Below are 19,545 nucleotides of genomic sequence, written 5' to 3' on the forward strand. Positions count from 1 at the left end.
GTGTTACTGAACATTAATTAATTAACGAAACAAAAATAGCATGAGAAGAAAAGAGGCAAGTTCGTGCACCACAAAAAGAAGAAAAGTTGAATATGTTTCACCAAACAAAATTAAGAATATACACATGTGAAATGAAACATCCAGGTCAGGTATGTCTTGCATCAGAAAACAGAAACATGAGGAATCTTTTAGAGCATGTATATCAAACACAAAGGCCCACAGGGCGAATCCAACCTGACATGTCATTTTGCGTGGTCCTCCAGATGCTGGACTACAACTCCTGTATTCTTTATCATTCGAGATCATGACTAGAGCTGATGGGAGTTGTGATACCGAAACAACTGTAAGTTCGCAGTTTGATCTATTTTGTCAGGATAATACACTTTAATAATAATGATACGCTTTATTTATATTCTCCCCTTCTCCCCTAGTAGACTCAGAACGGATTACAGCATTTACGCACATAGGCAAACATTCAATGCCTTTACATTCATATACAGTGAAGACACACAAACAAAGGCAGAGGTTCCTCCTTTCATTTCCAGCTTCTTGGAGGTGGTGCTCATCTCTGGCTCTAGGGAGATGCTTTTCACCATTTTCAAGCTGAGGAGCCTGCATTGTTGCCTCCTGGTTGTGTGGCCAGCAAGGTTGCTTGTAGCATCTCTTTGCCTTATCTTCTGTCCTCGTTCTCAGTTTTATTGTCAACACATACTCAGTAAGGGATTCTGGAGGGATCTGCTGTTAACCTTGCCTGTTGTAGACTAATACAAACAGCTAGAAGAGAATCCTGCTCTTTTTCAGCTCAAGCAATTATTTTATTTTATTTTATTTATTTATTTATTTATTGTAGATATGCTATGCAACCCAACAGCTGTTTCTCTAGCCCTCACAATTCTAGTATTGCCTAAATATTTACAGCTGGAAAGAGGATGAGGGAAAAACGGCTTTGTTAGGTGAGGTTTGCCTGTATATTGATCTGATTAATAATAGTAATAATAATAATAATACTTTATTTGTACCCCACTACCATCTCCCCAAGGGACTCGGTGCCGAGCCCACAATACAACAATAAACAATAGCAACAGTAACACAAAACAATAAGTAAACTCATAAGCAAAAATAAGCAATAAACATTAACAATAACACGACGCGTTTAAAAACCTATGGCTGGACCAAATGCAATAATTAAAAATTTTTTAATAATGCTGGTAACTCATAGGACAATGAGATAGAAATAAAGAGGCTGCAAGTGACTGCGACAATTCTTAAGTATCTTCATACTGTCATCTAAATTTTCCAGTAAGAGAGTAGAAACCTTGAAGGTGCTCAGGCTAACATGTGGTAGTAAAGTCAACAGATCCTATCTGGTCTTGGACACTATACACAGGCAGCCCTAGTTAGCACTTGGATGGGAGGCCACAAATTAATATCAAGTGTCAAACAAAATATGTCTCTCTGGGCATTTTCTAATTTCTCCAGTGCAATTTTTGAGTCAGAACGCCTTCATTTCAATAAGGTTTGCTATTATTTGCAATTTTGTATATCCACATGAAGTTCAGGAACATATCTCCCATGGGTATGAGGGTTGTACCATATTTCAGAGGAAGGAGTTGGCAAAACCATCTCTGGGTATTCCTTACCTAAGAAAACCCCATGACATTAATGGTCATGCAATGTGAAGACATAAACACAACACATCAGAAGTGGCATATTGATGCCCTTTGGTGTGCCCAGAAAAAGTAAGATTAAACAAACGTACACCAGACATAACTTATGCATGTTGTGCAATTTATGGTGTGCAGCACACTCCTGCAGACATGTCCCTGTTTTCTGTGTTGGCCTTGGTATATAAATTTTCTCCTTAGTATTTTGGGGACTTAAAAACACATAGTCCTACAGCAGCTACGATTAACCATGCTGGATGGGATTGCAGTCTGCATCTAATAATGAAGACTACAACTCCTTGCATATTTCACTTTTCTTACCCTTCCTTTGCAGACAAACATTGGGTCCATCTTAGTCTCTGTGAATCCTTACAAGCCTATCGCTGGCCTATATGATGCAGCTGCCATTGACCTATACCGACAGCACTGCCTGGGGGAGCTGCCCCCTCACATCTTTGCCACTGCCAGTGAGTGCTATAGCTGCCTATGGAGGCGACATGACAGCCAGTGTATCCTCATCAGGTGAGAGAGTGTGGGTATAGGTTCTGCAACAAACTCTTCTCTAAACATCATGTTCCTTCTATTGTGATCAGAGGAATCTCAGGCCCACCTGGAGTCTCTAAGGCATCACAACCCCATTGGGGTTTTTAAAAAAGCTTTTTTCAGTGTTTCCCCATTGTAAAGGCTTGAAATGCCTCTCCAAGGCTTAGTTTGGTCCCACCACCAGAAGGATATGGCCCATGAGAACTTCTCTAAATCTGAAGCTGCCTTTGAGCTGAATGGGATGCTACCCACCTGCTCTGCTGAAATTTGTGTGCACATTGGAGAGCCATTCTTTAAAACCTGTGTCTGATATTATTCTTGCCATTGGTTAGTCCTCTCCTAAATTATCGATTTTGGCTGCCCATTAATAGTGGTGAAAGTGGAGCTGGGAAGACAGAGAGCACCAAGCTGCTGTTGAAGTTCCTGTCAGTCATGAGCCAGATGTCAGTGGGTGGTCCTGCATCAGAGAAGAGCACACATGTGGAAGAGGCCATAATGGAAAGCAGGTAGGTGTCCATATTGTTAGAGGGGATTGCCACGAGTGATGTGTGTATGTGTTGATTGGTGGTGTTGTTTTCCAGAAGTGTGACTTCACCTGCAGGTGGCTGGCTTATTATTGCTGCTTTTTAGCTTACAGAGTGGAGCCCCTGGTGGTACAACAGGTTAAACCCATGTGCCAGCAGGACTGATGACCAACAGGTCAATGGTTCGAGTCCAGGGAGTGTGGCTGGAGTTCCCTCTGTCAGCTCCAACTCCCCATGCGGGGACATGAGAGAAGCCTCCCACAAGGATGATAAAACATTGAAACATCCAGGTGTCCCCTGGGCAACGTCCTTGCAGATGGCCAATTCTCTCACACCAGAAGTGACTTGCAGTTTCTCAAGTCGCTCCTGACACACACACAAAAAGCTAACAGAACTTATTATTACCACACTTTCCCCCAAAAACTGGGATTCAAGTTGTCTTACAATATCCTCTTCTCCCACTTGGGAACTGCATGTTCTGCCTCTCATCATACCATTACATTTAGCATGGGATCCATATGTGGATAATGTGTGTAGGACTCACCTACTGCTTCCCAGTACCCTTATAGTTGCTGGGAGAAGAATTTCCAAAATAGCAAACTGGCTGCTGAAAAACGACCTCTCATTTGAACACACCTCCAAAGATCAGGATCCCATTCATACTTCTGGGTTTGTAGTTTGATCTGGTGCATCAGAGGAGCTTTCCACCTGAGAATGCTAAATGCCCCTCCATGAACTACAATCCCAGGATCCCACAGGACAAAACCATGTCACTAGTTAAAGCAGAATCATAGCACTACCTAATTCTGTAGTCTGAATGGGCTTCTGACTTCTTAGATGTCATCAGGCATTACTAATACAATTCCAGATCTATCCTTCCTACCTTAAGGTTTAGAAATTTGACAGAGGGGTCCTAAAAGCAAATAATTCTCAAGACAGGTATGATTAGATAATGATACTGTTACTGTACCTCTGATTAATATCTATCATTCGTATCCCAGCCCTGTCTGCCTTGCTAGCCCAGTTAACATCTTCGACAATAATCAATGTATATAACCCCCGAGGAATTCGGTCAGCTCTGGCAAATTGAAGCTTCTGTTTGATACTTTATTCTATGTTGATAAAATGTATTTGATAGGTTATGTTTTATCTTAATTTTAGATATTAAGTTGCAATTAGTTTTTATATATTGAGTTATTATTTTTTGCTATTATGAATGTATTAGTTGTTGTATTCAGGCATTGAATGTTTGCCTTTTTGTGATTGGAATCCACCCTGAGTCCCTTTGTGGAGATAGGGTGAAATATAAATAAAGTTTTGTTATATTATTATTAATGATCCTTTCAATCAGGAAATTTGGAGTCATGCAAAATTACAGAATGTGCATAAAATTACCCAGTTATATCCTAAACATATGACCTAATACACTTTTCTTCTTCCTTCCTTAGCCCAATTCTGGAAGCTTTCGGAAATGCCAAGACAGTCTATAACAACAATTCTAGCCGCTTTGGCAAATTCATCCAGCTGCACTTTTCCCAGCATGGGCACATCCAGGGAGGGAGAGTCACTGACTGTATCCTTATCTTCTGCCAGTTTCAGTCCCTGAACTCCCAGGGCTACCTCGGCTAAGCTGTCTTGGCTGCAGCCTAAAGAAATCATGGTTTCTTCTGTCGCTCCTTTGGTCTTTCTTAAAGGGGAAGGTTTTCCTCGAGGGCAAATAGTCATTTGATCTTCTATTCAGTCTTCAAAGAATATAGAGGGCTTTACCAAACCCAAGTCTTCCCTCTCCCATCTGGAAAGCTTGGCTTGGTAAAAGCTTCTTTATTCTTTCACCTACAAAGGAGAGGTTTATTCTTATCTGTTAGCTACTGATGAAGGTAGAGTGTGTCAAATGCATTTTCACATGGCATCTGTATCTGTTGCAATTCATACAGAGCTGTTCTATGCTCTTGGATGATTTGTATGGCTTCTTTGGTGATATGAGTTAGGCAAGGCTTGGATAAGTGGTCTGGAGATACATACATCTCTACCTCTATATATGAGAGAGAGAGAGAGAGAGATGCAGAACTGTTTCAATTAATTGAGATTTGGTTATAATTTATGTGTATTTCTTTACAGGTAAACAAAGATAATTTGAAGCTGTATTCTATTGCTTTCCTAGCCTTCTTTGTCTTGATGTGTCATTGAAGTCTTTCATGGCCAGGATCACTGGGTTGCTGTGAGTTTTCTGGGCTGTATGGCCATGCAATTGAATAATGACTTTGACAAGGAGATGCTCACAATAATGTTTTTTATGGCTTTGTACAGTTTTTTTATATCTTTATATTTTTGCTAAATGTTTTTAACAGTATTTTATTATTGTTTTATTTGCTTATAATTGTTGAGACATTAAATTCTTGCCAACTGTGAGCTGCCCTGAGTCGCCTCCAGGCTGAGAAAGGCGGTATACAAATGTGGTAAATAAATAAATTCTCCAGAATGCTTCTGGAACATGGCCATACAGCCCAGAAAACTCACATCAACCCACTTCTTTGTTTTGCAATTGTTATATATGGAACCAGGTCTTACTCTTATTTGGCTGTATTGGATTCAAAGATCCTTTTGCCAGAAAGTTGGCAGGGTGTTGATGGTGTCACTACAGTATAGTTTCCTCCTTAACCTGTGGTGCTCAGATTTATTGGAGAAGGTGAGTAAAGCTCATTTTTGCCCTATCCCGCTTTATTTATTTTATTTACCTTACTTATATACCGCTGTTCTCAGCCCGAAGGCGACTCACAGCGGTTCACAACAAATACGAACAGCAAAAATTCAGTGCTACAGTATAAAAACAGTTAACAACCTAACACATTACACAATTAATAAACAGTTACTACAATACCCACTCACTTTCTAAGTGGTTGCCTTCTCCTCCATGGTGCTGCTCCTTGTTCTCCCCATCTCGCTTGCTGCCAAAAGCCTTTTTTTCCCCTTGCTATCATCAATGCCCAGATCCTTTCCCCCTTGCCTTGCTTGCTTCCAAAACTCTATTTCACTCCCACCTCTCAGGGGGTGCTTTGATTATGTTTTTCCTGCATGGCAGAAGGGAGTTGGATTGGATGGCCCCTGAGGTCTTCCACTGAAGTACTGTTATGTTGGTCAAAAAGTTTTCCCATGCAAACTTTCTCTATGGCTCAAGAAATTTTTACTTCAAAAAGGGCTTCACACCTGAAAAGTTTTGAGAGCCCCTGCTCTAGATTGAAAAGGTTTAGAAAGGCTGCTACAGAGTTACACTAGCTCAACAAACAAACAAAAAAAGCATGTTTTGCCTATTCTAGATGTATATGTCTTACTCATTCCAGAGGCGCCGTGGTGGTGCAATGTGTTAAACCCTTATGCTGGCTGAACTGCTGACCTGAAGGTCAGTGGTTAGAATCTATGAGACAGGGTGAGCTCCCATCTGTCAGCTCCAGCTTTCCATGCGGGGACATGAGAGAAGCCTCCCACAAGGCGGTAACACATCTAGGTGTCTCCTGGGCAACATCTCTGCAGATGGCCAATTCTCTCACACCAGAAGCAACTTGAAGTTTCTCAAGTCACTTCTGACACAATAAAAAAACTCATTCCAGAATCACACATTCAGCTTGCTTTCTTTTCTTTTAGTTTTCTGAAGTTGAGGCTGTGCCATAGTCCTATTCCAGTAGGTTTTATGTATTACTGCAAAAGGAAAAATAAACCAGTTTCAGAGAAAGTGAGAGTGGTTATCGTTTGAAATTTTTCATATTTGGTTTCGCCAGCAGGGAAGAAAAATGAGCAAGCTATGCTGTTTACAGGTGATAGAAGCTGTAATCTGATACATCTGAGGACCAAGTTGGGGGGTAATCTGAGAACCAAGTTGGGGGAGGATTAAGTAGCCAAGAGTTAGAAAATGGAAGTCTTTCCTCATGAGTTACACATTGCATTGTATCAATGTTGGCTAAGGAAAGCAAGGAAACAGTACAAAGAGAGACAGGCTTGCACTTTTTCTTTCTTGGATATCAGCAGCAGTTGCATGAAAAAAACTACCTGTGTGGACATTGTCCTGGAACTTTTCATCTTGCTGAAATGAGGTGCTAACCACAAGTGCCCCCCCCCCCCTTAGAGCAGAGCACAGAAACTGAGTAAAACTTCTATTTTGGGAGCCTCATGACTTGCTAACTGGTGTATGGGGTCCTGATATCACCCATCTTTCATTCCTTTTTGTTTCAGAACAGAGTGGTTCACCAGAACCCAGGAGAACGTAATTATCATATCTTCTATGCTTTATTAGCTGGCGTCAATGGGGAACGGAAAGGTAATGGAATTTCCCAACACTGTGCTCTTCTGTTCATTGAGAATCTCTGCTGCTGTTAGTGTTGTTTCCATTTTTGCACTCCTTTTTCCTAACAGGGTTCCTACATATACAAAAGGTTAAAAACAATATCTAAAACAAAACATCATTTTATATCTCTAATATATCTCCGTCTTTCTCTGGGTGGATCTACATAGCTACATAAAATCCAGATTATCTGCATCGGAGTATAGGGCAATGTTGACTCATATAACCCAGCTTCAAGCAGATAATGTGGATTATCTGCTTTGATAAACTGGATTATATGGCAGTGTAGATCCCCTGTTGTGAATGTCCCATGGAGCAAGGGTTCTAGGATAATTTCCTAGAATTAAGAGGAATGAGAATCACAGGAACAAAGATCTTTACCATTGATAGGGGACCTGATGTGTTTACATGTGGTTGAACTCTATCTCCCAACATCCCAAGCTAGCATGACCAGTGGGCAGGGATATTGGGAACAGTAGCCTATCAACACTAAGGGCCAAAGCTACCCACTCCCCAAGAGCAATCCCACAACTGGTAAGATGTTGGGCTTACATCCCAGGTTGGTAATATAATTGCTCCTCTGAGGCCCCTTCCACACAGCTGAATAAAATACTGCTTTGAACTGGAATATATGGCAGTGTGGACTCAGATAACACAGGACCCTTCCACACAGCTCTATAACCCAGAATATCAAGGCAAAATAACCCACCACATCTGCTTTGAACTGGGTTATCTGGGTCCACCCTGCCATATAGGTAAAGGTAAAGGTTTCCCCTGACATTAAGTCTAGTCATGTCCGACTCTGGGGGTTGGTGCTCAACTCCATTTATAAGCCGAAGACCCGGTGTTGTCTGTAGACGCCTCCAAGGTCATGTGGCCGGCATGGCTGCATGGAGCACTATTATCTTCCTGCAGAAGCGGTACCTATTGATCTACTCACATTTGCATGTTTTCGAACTGCTAAGTTGGTAGAAGCTGAGGCTAACAGTGGGAGCTCACCCTGCTACCCCGGATTCGAACCACAACCTTTTGGTCAGCAAGTTCAGCTCAGCAGTTTCATCTGCTGTTCCATCAGGGGGCCCAAAGCAGATAATGTGGGATTTTATTCAGCTGTTCAAAACAGATATTGTGGAATTTTTGCCATATATTCTGGGTTTTATTTATTTATTTAAAACATTTATATTCTGCCCTTCTCACCCTGAAGGCTGTGTAGAAGGGCCCTGACTTTACAGGGAAATGAGAAGAGTGGACAGTTATGCATTTAAATAAAGTCTTCTGTTTTCCTGCACTTTGAAGACAACCGGAGTAGTCTCGTTTACTGTTCTGTGGTTCCTTGTTTGCCTTCTACCAGAACTTGAAAATGTTACTTTGTGAAATTCAAACTGCAGAACTCTCCAACTACCATGACTAATAGCACATGATATGATCTGAAAAACTCATTTTTGAAGACATTGGATTTGATTCCCTATGAGTGTGGTAACATAGATATATTTTTGTTGAACTTAGAGATAATAGCCCAGTTTCTGAATTAACTTCACCTTTAGACAGTTTGAACTGGAAAGCCTTTGAGGTGGGATTGGGGACAGACTTGCCAGAGTATTGTATTCTTCATTGCATCAGGACTTCCACACTATTTGGAGGCTCCTTGCTGCATTGGTCCTGGTCTATTTTCCCCTGTGCTGGAATTCTTCCACATTTCCCAGAAATGCCCATCTTCCTGTGAGGGATGCACTTGTAAGTAGGTTGCCCTGGTTGCACAGCTGCATGCCCCCAGTCCCTTCTCCCCTGCTGCTGTGTGAGGCTCACTAGGGCTCTGTCGGTGCCTTATGTTCTCTGCACAAGGCATGTTCAAATAAGCCTCATTTCTAGGGCACATCATTCAAATTAGTAGCGGCTGTTTTCCACGTTACACACCACATTAAGCACAGACATAGGTTCATAAGAGGGAAAAAAGCCCACATTAGAAATACAACAGTATTAAGATCGTTTGTGAACATGCTTCAGGGCTCATGTCCCAGAAACCCATGATAAATGTGGGCCACTTTATAAAGCTGAAATTAAAATGGGTGTTAAGTACCCATAAAAGAAATAGCACGAAAGAGGCCTTTCACTCTTTCCCAGGTCAGTTTTTGCTTGGGGTGGTGATAGTGGAATAACCTTTATTTCCGATGTAGTAGGCACATGCCCTCCATATTTCACAGTTGAAAAACTGGGGCATGTATATCCAAGAAATATCAGGATGTTGTTGAGATGGCAGAAATTATTAATGAGAAAGGATAAACAAGCTAGGAGATGTTGCAGCAGTTTGATTTTGCCTGAGCCTACTACTGGAGTCCCTTCTACACTGCCATATAATTCAGAAGATCAAGGCAGCTAATCCACATTATCTTCTGTAAACTGGATTATCGGAGTCAACACTGCCATATCATCCAGTTCAAATCAGATAATCTGTACAAGGGACTTCTCCTGAGATGGGAGAATTTATAATGACTGTTGGTTTTACTGATGGGTATACGGACCGTAATAATATTGTTGTTGATTTTATACAGCTGTGTAGAAGGGGCCTAGGAAGGGTACATTCTTCCTCCTCATCTCCGGATCCTGGATGAATTGAATGCAAACTACTTTTGTGCTTTGAACTCTGTTTACAACAGTTGAGATATTCTGAGGATAAAGAGGGAAAGTAGAAAGAGGAGAGGGAACTGGGGAATTTTAAAAGCCATTGAAAAGTGGGATGACAGATAATGTGCTTCTAAGGATGTAGTCTAACTGTGTTGTGCCCCACCTTGAAAGGAGAGGCGGATAGTAAAAATTATTATTATTATTATTATTATTATTATTATTATTATTATTATTATTTGAAACACAACAAGATGAGTCCACAGCAGACAAGATCACTCTGCTGGCTGTTGTATTGGATCACACGTCAAACACTTCCCAAGTGTCTAGGGCTGTGTGATGTATCGGTGAATAATACATGCAGATTCCAGTAAGGTGGTCTTCTGCAATTGACAGATGGTAATCTTGTCAGTGCCGATTGTGTTTAAGTGCAGGCCAAGGCCTTTAGGCACTGCACCCAGTGCGCCAATTACCACTGGGACCTTCTTCTTCTTCTTCTTCTTCTTCTTCTTATTATTATTATTATTATTATTATTATTATTATTATAGGATTTTCATGCCAATGTGAGACAGTTGGTAGATATGCAGGTGTTGTTCAAGAGGAAAAGGGTGTAATAATAATAACAACAACAACAATATTGAGGCCATAGTGGTGCAGCGGGTTAAACCACTCTGCTATGGAACTTGCTAATCAAAAGGTCGGTGGTTCAGATCCATGGAGCGGAGTGAGCTCCCATCATTAGCCCCAGCTTCTGCTAACCTAGCAGTTCAAAAACATGCAAATGTGAGTAGATTAATAGGTACCGCTTCTGCAGGAAGGTAACAGCGCTCCATGCAGTCATGCTGGCCACGTGACGTTGGAGGTGTCTATGGACAATGGCGGCTCTTGGGCCTAGAAACTGAGAGCACTACTCCCCAGAGTCTCACTCGACTAGACTTAATGTCAAAGGAAAACCTTTACCATAACAACAACAACATATATTTCTTACCTACTCTTCCTATGGACTGAGGAAGGGAATAACAAATAACACAACACAAATAAAACCATATGTGTGGCATAAATATAAAACATCTGTAAAAACATATAAACCAAATACATATTAAAATCCATTAATAAATTGTTTTAAACCGTAATTTTAAAATAATATGAATGGGCCAGCCAGAAGAGACTGCTCTTTACTCCTTACTTAGGTTTCATCTACGCTGTCTAATTAATGCCGTTTGTGGCTCAATGCTATAGAATCCTGTGATTTATGGTTTGATGAAGCTCCAGCACTCTTTGGCAGAAAAGGCTAAAGACCTCGTGAAAGTACAGCACCCATGATTCCATATAACTGAGCCATGTCAATTAAAGGGGTGTCAAACTGCATTAATTCAATAGTGTAGGCACACCCCTGAACTCAGCATCATAAGCTAACAAATGTTTTCTGGAAGTTATTGTATAGTCTGGGGGCAGCTGAAGAAAATGTTCCCTGGATAATTATTGGATTTTGTCTGACTAGAGTAGATGTCTCCCAGAGAACTTGTAAAGTGTAAAGTTTAGAGATGATAGTGAAAGTGAGCCTACTAATCAACATAGGTAATATGTTGGTCCTAATTAACCTGGGCAGGGATACTGAGGAGTCGCTTTCGGGCTGAGAACAGCGGTATATAAGTAAAGTAAAGTAAAGAAAAGTAAATAAATAAATAAAAGGAACTGAAAGTGCTTTCTCTTAGCTTTCAATGAGTGCAGTTGCCTCTGTAATGCTCAATGGGGCCATTGTTTATAGGGTCAAAGCCCCAGGACATTTGAGTTAGCAAGGTCCATAATATCATCTGCTTCCTCCCATTCTCCTATTCTACTGAATTTAGCTGCAGTCCTCTCAGTACGTTAAAGGGGAAATGAATTTTCCCCAACAATGTGTTGTCCCAAACTCCCACTGAAATAATCCAAGGTATTATAAGGTGACTTAGTCTCGAGTGAGCAAGATGGATTAACTGTACAAAGCATCATTTCCCAGTAAAGATGAAAAATGCTAAAATATTCATAAGTAGCTAAAAATAAATCAATATATCTATCTGCATATTGAATTCTACTTGGAGGTGCTGCAACAGAGGTCAGGAGCACAAAGAGTAACCTGCATCTGCAGCCCTCTGTGTTTGTTTCTGTGTCCCCTGGGGTGCCGCCAGGATGCTTTGTATCCCCAAAATCCACTTAAGGCCAGTGTCGTTTACACAGAGTACATGTATGCAAGCAAGCAGCTAGCGAGTGTGACTGCGAAGCATTGACGCCAATTGTTTTTGGAAATAAACTAAACTTTTATTATAGGAACTTCATTAGAGAAAGGAAGCTCTGTGAGGTTGATTGACTAAGCTAAGCTAGAACAGGAAAGGGAATAAATTAGTTTTAATTTTGGAGCTGTGGCAGAGCAAATAGACAGAGAGAAAAGTTTATCTCAAAGAATGTAAGCCTAAGAAAGGTGCATAAGACATGAGATTTTGGGTTGCTTTGTTAATTAACCCTATTGCTGCTGCTGTAGTTTAAAGCCCCATCTACACTGTAATACAATCTATATATATAAATCTGTTAGGTTGGTTCAACGGGACAGCAAAACTCCACAACCCCCCAACGAAACTTAACCAAAATTCCCATGCCCATAACACAACCCATAAGGTACAAACATATCTACTCAAAATGAAAAACAACACAACAACACACTCACAAAATGGCAAAACAACTGAGCATGCTCATTGGCGCCCAGACGCCAATGTTCCCTCTGTGGAAGCCATGCCCACTCCAAGCCCCTGCCGCACGCACACACACAACCCCACACTCCATCACTCCCCCCGCCGCCGGACACACACACAACGCAACCCCACGCTCCATCACTCCCCCGCCGCCGCACACACACACGCAACCCCACGCTCCATCACTCCCCCCGCCGCCGCACACACACACGCAACCCCACGCTTCATCACTCCCCCCGCCGCTGCACACACACGCAACCCCATTCCCCCCGCCGCCGCACGCACACACATGCAACCCCACACTCCATCACTCCCCCTGCCACCGCACACACACACATGCAACCCCACGCTCCATCACTCCCCCCGCCGCCGCACACACACATGCAACCCCACGCTCAGTCATTCCCCCCACCACCGCACACACACGCAACCCCAGCTCCATCACTCCCCCGCCGCCGCACACACACACGCAACCCCACGCTCAATCACTCCCCCACCACCGCACACACACGCAACCCCACTCCCTCCGCCGCTGCACACACACACGCAACCCCACGCTCCATCACTCCCCCCGCCACCACACACACATACACAACCCCACGCACCATCACTCCCCCCACCGCCGCACACACACACGCAACCCCACTCCCCCCACCGCCGCACACACACATGCAACCCCACGCTCCATCACTCCCCCCGCCGCCGCACACACACACGCAATCCCACGCTCCATCACTCCCCCCGCCGCCGCACACAGACACACAACCCCACGCTCCATCACTCCCCCCGCCGCCACACACACACACGCAACCCCACGCTCCGTCACTCCCCCCGCCGCTGCACACACACATGCAACCCCATGCTCTATCACTCCCCCGCTGCTGCACACACAAACGCAACCCCACGTTCCATCACTGCCCCCGCCGCCGCACACACACACGCAACCCCACGCTCCATCACTCCCCCCGCCGCCGCACACACACACACACAACCCCACTCCCCCCGCCGCCGCACCCACACACGCAACCCCACGCTCCATCACTCCCCCCGCCGCCGCACACACACACACACAACCCCACTCCCCCCGCCGCCGCACCCACACACGCAACCCCACGCTCCATCACTACCCCCGCCGCCACACACACATACACAACCCCACGCTCCATCACTTCCCCCACCGCCGCACACACACACACAACCCCACTCCCCCCACCGCCACACACACACATGCAACCCCATGCTCCATCACTACCCCCGCCGCCACACACACATACACAACCCCACGCTCCATCACTTCCCCCACCGCCGCACACACACACACAACCCCACTCCCCCACCGCCACACACACACATGCAACCCCACGCTCCATCACTCCCCCCGCCGCCGCACACACACACACACAACCCCACTCCCCCCGCCGCCGCACCCACACACGCAACCCCACGCTCCATCACTACCCCCGCCGCCACACACACATACACAACCCCACGCTCCATCACTTCCCCCACCGCCGCACACACACACACAACCCCACCGCCACACACACACATGCAACCCCATGCTCCATCACTACCCCCGCCGCCACACACACATACACAACCCCACGCTCCATCACTTCCCCCACCGCCGCACACACACACACAACCCCACTCCCCCACCGCCACACACACACATGCAACCCCACGCTCAATAACTCCCCCTGCCGCCACACACACACACACAACCCCACGCTCCATCACTCCCCTGCCCCAATCTTACTTCCTTTTACTTCACGCCACCTCCAAATCCCACCCCGCCCCTTCCCGCCCTGTCAAAATCCAGGAAAGACAGGAAGGAAGGAAAGAAGGAAGAAAGAGATATGGAGGTAAAGAAAAAGGGGGAAGGAAGGAAAGTTAAAGAAAGAAGGAAGAAGAAAAGGAAATATGGAAGGAAAGAAAAGAGAGACAGCAGAAGAGAAAGAAAAAGGGGGAAGGAAGGAAAGAGGTAGAGAAGGAAGAAATGAGAGACAGAGGGGGGAAAGAAAAAGGGGGAAGGAAGGAAGGAGAGAAGGAAAGAAAAAAGGGAATGAATGAAGGAAAGAGGGAGTGAAGGAAGGGGGAAGATGTAGAGAAAGAGGGAGGGAAGGAAAGCAGGAAAGAGAGAAGGAAGAAAAGAGACCAGAAGAGAAAGAAAAAGGGGGAAGGAAGGAGAGAAGAAAAAAGGGAATGAAGGAAGGAAAGAGGGAGTGAAGGAAGGGGGAAGATGTAGAGAAAGAGGGAGGGAAGGAAAGAAGAAAAGAGAGAGGGAAGAAAAGAGACCAGAAGAGAAAGAAAAAGGGGGAAGGAAGGAGAGAAGGAAAGAAAAAAGGGAATGAAGGAAGGAAAGAGGGAGGGAAGGAAGGGGAAGATGTAGAGAAAGAGGGAGGGAAGGAAAGAAGGAAAGAGGGAAGGAAGAAAAGAGACCAGAAGAGAAAGAAAAAGGGGGAAGGAAGGAAAGAGATAGAGAAGGAAGAGGAGAAGGAAAGATGGGAAGGAAGGAAGGAAGGAAGGAAGGAAGGAAGGAAGGAAGGAAGGAAGGAAGGAAGGAAGGAAGGAGGGAGGGAGGGAAAGAAGGAAAGAAAGAGGGAAGGTTGGCCACAGCAACACGTGGTGGGTAAAGGTTGTTATTTCTATTATTATTATGATGCTATTATTCCTATTAGATCCTGGGGGAATGGGAGAGGTGTCAGGTCCCAGAGGCAATGCATTGCATTATTGTTATTGTTATGATGGTGGTGAAATAAAAGGAAATAAAAAGTGAAAGAAGGAAGCAAACAGGGAGGGAAGAAAGGGGGAGGGAATGAAGGAAAGAGAGAAGGATGAAACCAAGTAGTGAAAGAAGGAAAGAAAGAAAGAGGTAGAGAAGGAAGAAAGGAGAGAAAGGGGGAGGAAAAGGGGGAAGGAATAGGTAGGTACCTCTCTTTCATAATAGTCCAGATATCTACCTCAACTTTGATAAGTTTTACTATAGGCCACAGCAACGCGTGGCAGGGCACAGCTAGTGTATTATATTACAGTGGGGTCTTAGATATAAAGCCTATAAAGCCCTAAATGGTTCCTGCCCAGCTTACCTGTCTGAATGTATCTCCCTCTATGACCCACCTCGGAGGTTAAGATTGTCAGGGGAGGCCCTGCTCTCGGTCCCACCCCCCCTCACATGTTCGACTGATGGGGACAAGAGACAGGGCCTTCTCAGTGGTGACCCCTTGGCTGGGGAACTCCCTCCCCAGTGAAATTAGATCCGCCCCATTCCTCCTGACCTTCAAGGAAAAAAAACTGAAATCATGGCTCTGAGATTAGGCTTCCGGCCAGCAACGGGAGTAGTGCAGTATGAGACTACAAATTAACATGACGACTCGGACCAGCCCTGGAATACGATTTAGATCATGTGATTTTAACTGATGATTTAATGCTATGTTTTTAATGAGCTTGATTTTATCGTTTTTGTTTATTTACTGATGTATAAATATTGGATTGGCATTGAATTGTTGCTTTTTCTAAGGAGCCCTGAGTCTCCTTAGAAGGGTGGGATATAAATAGGGTAAATAATAAATAAATAGATGCATTTAAGGCCCAGGAGAGACCTTTCTGAAAAACACAAAGTGATTCAGGTCACTTCCTGTTGTAACCATTCCCCATTCCCCACCCCCACTTTGTTCTCTGTTGCAACAGCTCCACTGACTACCAGTCTGTTACTGGGCACAATTCAAAGTGTTGATTGTGACCTATAAATCCCTAAACAGCTTGAGTCTTGCTTTCCAAACAACTGTATTCCTCTATAGAACAATACCCAGGCATTAAAATCTGCAGGAGTAACCCTTCTCTCAGGGCCCTTCTACACAACCATATAATCCAGAATATCAAGGCAGATAATCCACAATATTTAGTTTGAACTGGGTTATCTGAGTCCACACTGCCCTATATTCCAGTTCAAAGCAGAAAGGCTGTTAGGAATTGTGGGAGTTGAAGTCCAAAACACTTGAAGGGCCAAAGTTTGCCCATGCCTGAGTTATAGGGAGAAAGCTGGCTGCTTATTGGGTGTACATGGCTCATCTTACTATTTCCCCCCACCCTCTTTGCCCTTGTTTCCTTTCCACATCATTTTGCTTTTCCAAATGCTTTGGCTCTCTTCCTGGGAATGCATCCCTACAGAAGCCCTGTCTCTGCTGGATCCCAAGAATTACCGTTACTTAAACCAATCTGGCTGCATAACCAATGAGAACTTGGATGACAAAGAGATGTTTAGCAAGGTCATGGTAAGTTGCCTTCTTGTCTTCAGGCAAGAATTTATGCAAAACCTATCTCCCTTTCACACTGCCCAATTTTAGTACAATTATTCCACTTTGACCAGGCATGGCAACTTCGTATGGAATTCTGCGATTGGCAGTTTGATTAAACCACTAAGAGCTCTCTGGCAAAGAATTCTGTACTGCATATCCCAGGATTCCTTGGAATGGAACCATTGCAAGTATTTAAAGTGGCACCATAGTGCTATAATTGGATAGTGTGAAAGAATCCTTGGTATATGTGTAAGGCTTCGTAAATGAAGTTGTACATGCTTCTGTCTTAGATTAACATTTCCATTGGGGTAAGAATTGGGAACAAAATTCTTACAGGCAAAAGAGTTTCATTCCTTTAATTCCTTGTTATAGTACCTTTTAATGGCTTTATTTAATTTAATGTCAAAGGCAAAAACGTAGCCTGGAATCACTTCCCCTTGATGTTTTTGTCTTTGTGTTTTGAATTTCTTCTTCTGTGACTCACACAATGTGGTTTCCTACGCAGTGCATCATTTGAAACTTTATAGAGCTCTTGCATGAGCTTTTTGGTGGGAGACCCACCCACTCCCTGTGTGCCATTCTAGCATGTTTCCTACCTAGAGAGGAACGTTCTCTAAAACTATTGTTGAATTCTGTCTTACCTATCTCATTGTGACTTTGGCTTTGTTTACTTTTACTATCAATATTTGATTTGGACTCAACATTTTTAGCTTGACCATTATTGATTTGATGCAGATAAAATGGATAAAATGCTGTTAACTGTGTAGAGCGCTCTTATCTTTTGGGGTTTAGGGCCTCACTGGCTTTTGACCAGAAATATGTGTCTTGGGTAGTAAAGATCACAAAAAGAGAAGATCACTCTTAAGTGTCTTCTTGGTTTAAAAGAAGGCCACTTAGTTGACACCTTCTTACATTGCAGAGTGTTTACGCCTCAAGGACTTCCAAGATTAAGGTCCTGCTTTACGAGAACATCTTAAGAGTTGGGTTGTTGTAGGTTTTTTGGGCTGTATGTCCATGTTCTAGAAGCATTCTCTCCTTATGTTTCGCCTGCATCTGTGGCAGGCATACTCAGAGGTTGTGAGGTTTTAAGAGCTGCTACCTGCATTTCTGAATCTGGTTCTTGCACTAAAGTCTCTTCTGAGAAAGACCTGTCATGTACCCTTTCTTACCATTCCCTCTAATCCCCAGGGTGATTGCAAAAATCAGAAAAGTGTGTGTTCTAGTAACTGTATGGTGGCCTAACCCATTGTGCTTAGCCACTCAACTGCATCTGTCCCAAGCTCAGTATCAGGGGTTTCTTTTACTACTGGATATTCTCACTATCCTTGAAGAGAAGGGAAGGCGTCCTGACCTGCATACCATCAAACCAACAGCTTGAATTTTTTTTTCTCTTGAATGCCCCTCTAAATGCTTTATGGATGTGTCACACAGATAATCTGCTCAGTATTCTTGTGCTTGAAAGTAGGCTAAGTATACTGAATTTCTTCAGCATAAAAAATCCATTTCAGAGGAGGCAAGAGTTGCACATTTGTTGGAATTTTTGGTCTCCTTATCTCTATCTTCCATCAAATGTTCTTTGTCAGATGTATCTTAGCATTTCCAACACCTTGGCAAGTCCTCCTTTTTTGAGGACTCACTGGTTAAAACCTTCTTGAAAAGGTATAAAATCTATATCCATCTTGTGGTCGAATTAACTTTGCAGTGGAACCTAGAGCTAATTCTGTCCCAAATGTCTAAGGCCCCTTCCATACAGTTGAATAAAATCACACATTTTCTGTTTTGAACTGGAATATATGGTAGCATGGACTCAGATAACCAAGTTCAAAGCAGATATTGTGGGATTTTCTGCCTTGATTTTCTGAGTTTTATGGCTGTGTGGAAGGGCCCTCAGAGATCATTTTAGTCCTTGGCTTGATGTGACATAAAATTACTCACCTGGAAGACAGCATTCTTTGTTGCAGTCATCTTGGCAAAAACAGCCAGTGACCTATTTGCTCTATGGGTTGACCAAACTTATGGATGACTACCTTGGGACATCTCCTTCCTCCCAAAGTTGGTGTCTGCTTTCCATCTAAATCCAAATACTGTTCTCCCAGCATTCTTTCAAAAGCTTGCGGTGGATCTGGAATGCTCTCTCAACTTATTAGATGTCCTCTGAGCTTCGGCCTTTTATGTTTTGATCGTTCTTCTAGGAGGACACAGAGACTCTTTGTCTGCTACTCATCTGCCAAGAAAGGATTCCCTGTCTTTGCACAGCGTCTGTCCACATGAGTCTCAGCGACTATCAGACTAGTATATGAATTTTCTGGCAAATGTCCTCCTGCACAACTGAGAAGTCATTGGATTGGAGCAATGGCTGCATCTGCTGTCTTTTTTGCACGGTGTACTTCCACATCTGTGAAGAGGTTCTCTGGCCTCTGATATGCCTCCCTGTAGACTAAACACTAGGGTGCATCTACACTGTTGGTAATAATAGTTTTACACCACATTAATTGCCATGGCCAAATCATGGGAGTTGTAGTTTGGTGAGACACCAGCACTATTTGACAAAAAAAGACATAAAACCACAACTCCCATGGTGTGGTGTGCAGGGTATGAGTAGAGTAATAGAAAAAGGCTCATGTAAGAAGTCTTTGACAATACAATCTTGCAAGAATCCTTCAAGGTTTCAAATGATATATGATGCAGGTGCAGGTGATCTGAGTTTGAGTTTACAGATGACCACTCAAAGAACTGCAATTACAGGAAAGCAACTTGTCCTTTTGCATCCCAATGCTTGCTTCTTTAATTCAAAAAAGCTGAGATAAGGAAGAGCTTACTCATTGGAAAAAGAATAT

The 19,545-nt window shown here is 43.5% G+C and overlaps 1 protein-coding gene across 3 annotated transcripts in view; it reads left to right on the forward strand.

Annotated features, from left to right (window-relative positions):
- Positions 1-19,545, forward strand: part of LOC132773475 (unconventional myosin-X-like) — a 119,584-nt gene that overhangs the window by 40,989 nt on the left and 59,050 nt on the right. For 2 of the 3 annotated variants that reach the window (XM_060772723.2, XM_067461000.1), the window contains exons 4-9: positions 1,999-2,186; positions 2,579-2,713; positions 4,180-4,304; positions 5,404-5,417; positions 6,956-7,040; positions 16,581-16,684. In XM_060772723.2, coding sequence (XP_060628706.2) covers positions 1,999-2,186; positions 2,579-2,713; positions 4,180-4,304; positions 5,404-5,417; positions 6,956-7,040; positions 16,581-16,684 — 651 coding nt within the window. Of the gene's footprint in view, positions 1-1,998; positions 2,187-2,578; positions 2,714-4,179; positions 4,305-4,908; positions 4,950-5,403; positions 5,418-6,955; positions 7,041-16,580; positions 16,685-19,545 lie in introns of those variants that run through there. The other variant, XM_067461007.1, reaches the window with a different exon arrangement.

The sequence above is a fragment of the Anolis sagrei genome, chromosome 1 (assembly GCF_037176765.1).
Source record: "Anolis sagrei isolate rAnoSag1 chromosome 1, rAnoSag1.mat, whole genome shotgun sequence".
Classification (NCBI taxonomy): domain Eukaryota; kingdom Metazoa; phylum Chordata; class Lepidosauria; order Squamata; family Dactyloidae; genus Anolis; species Anolis sagrei.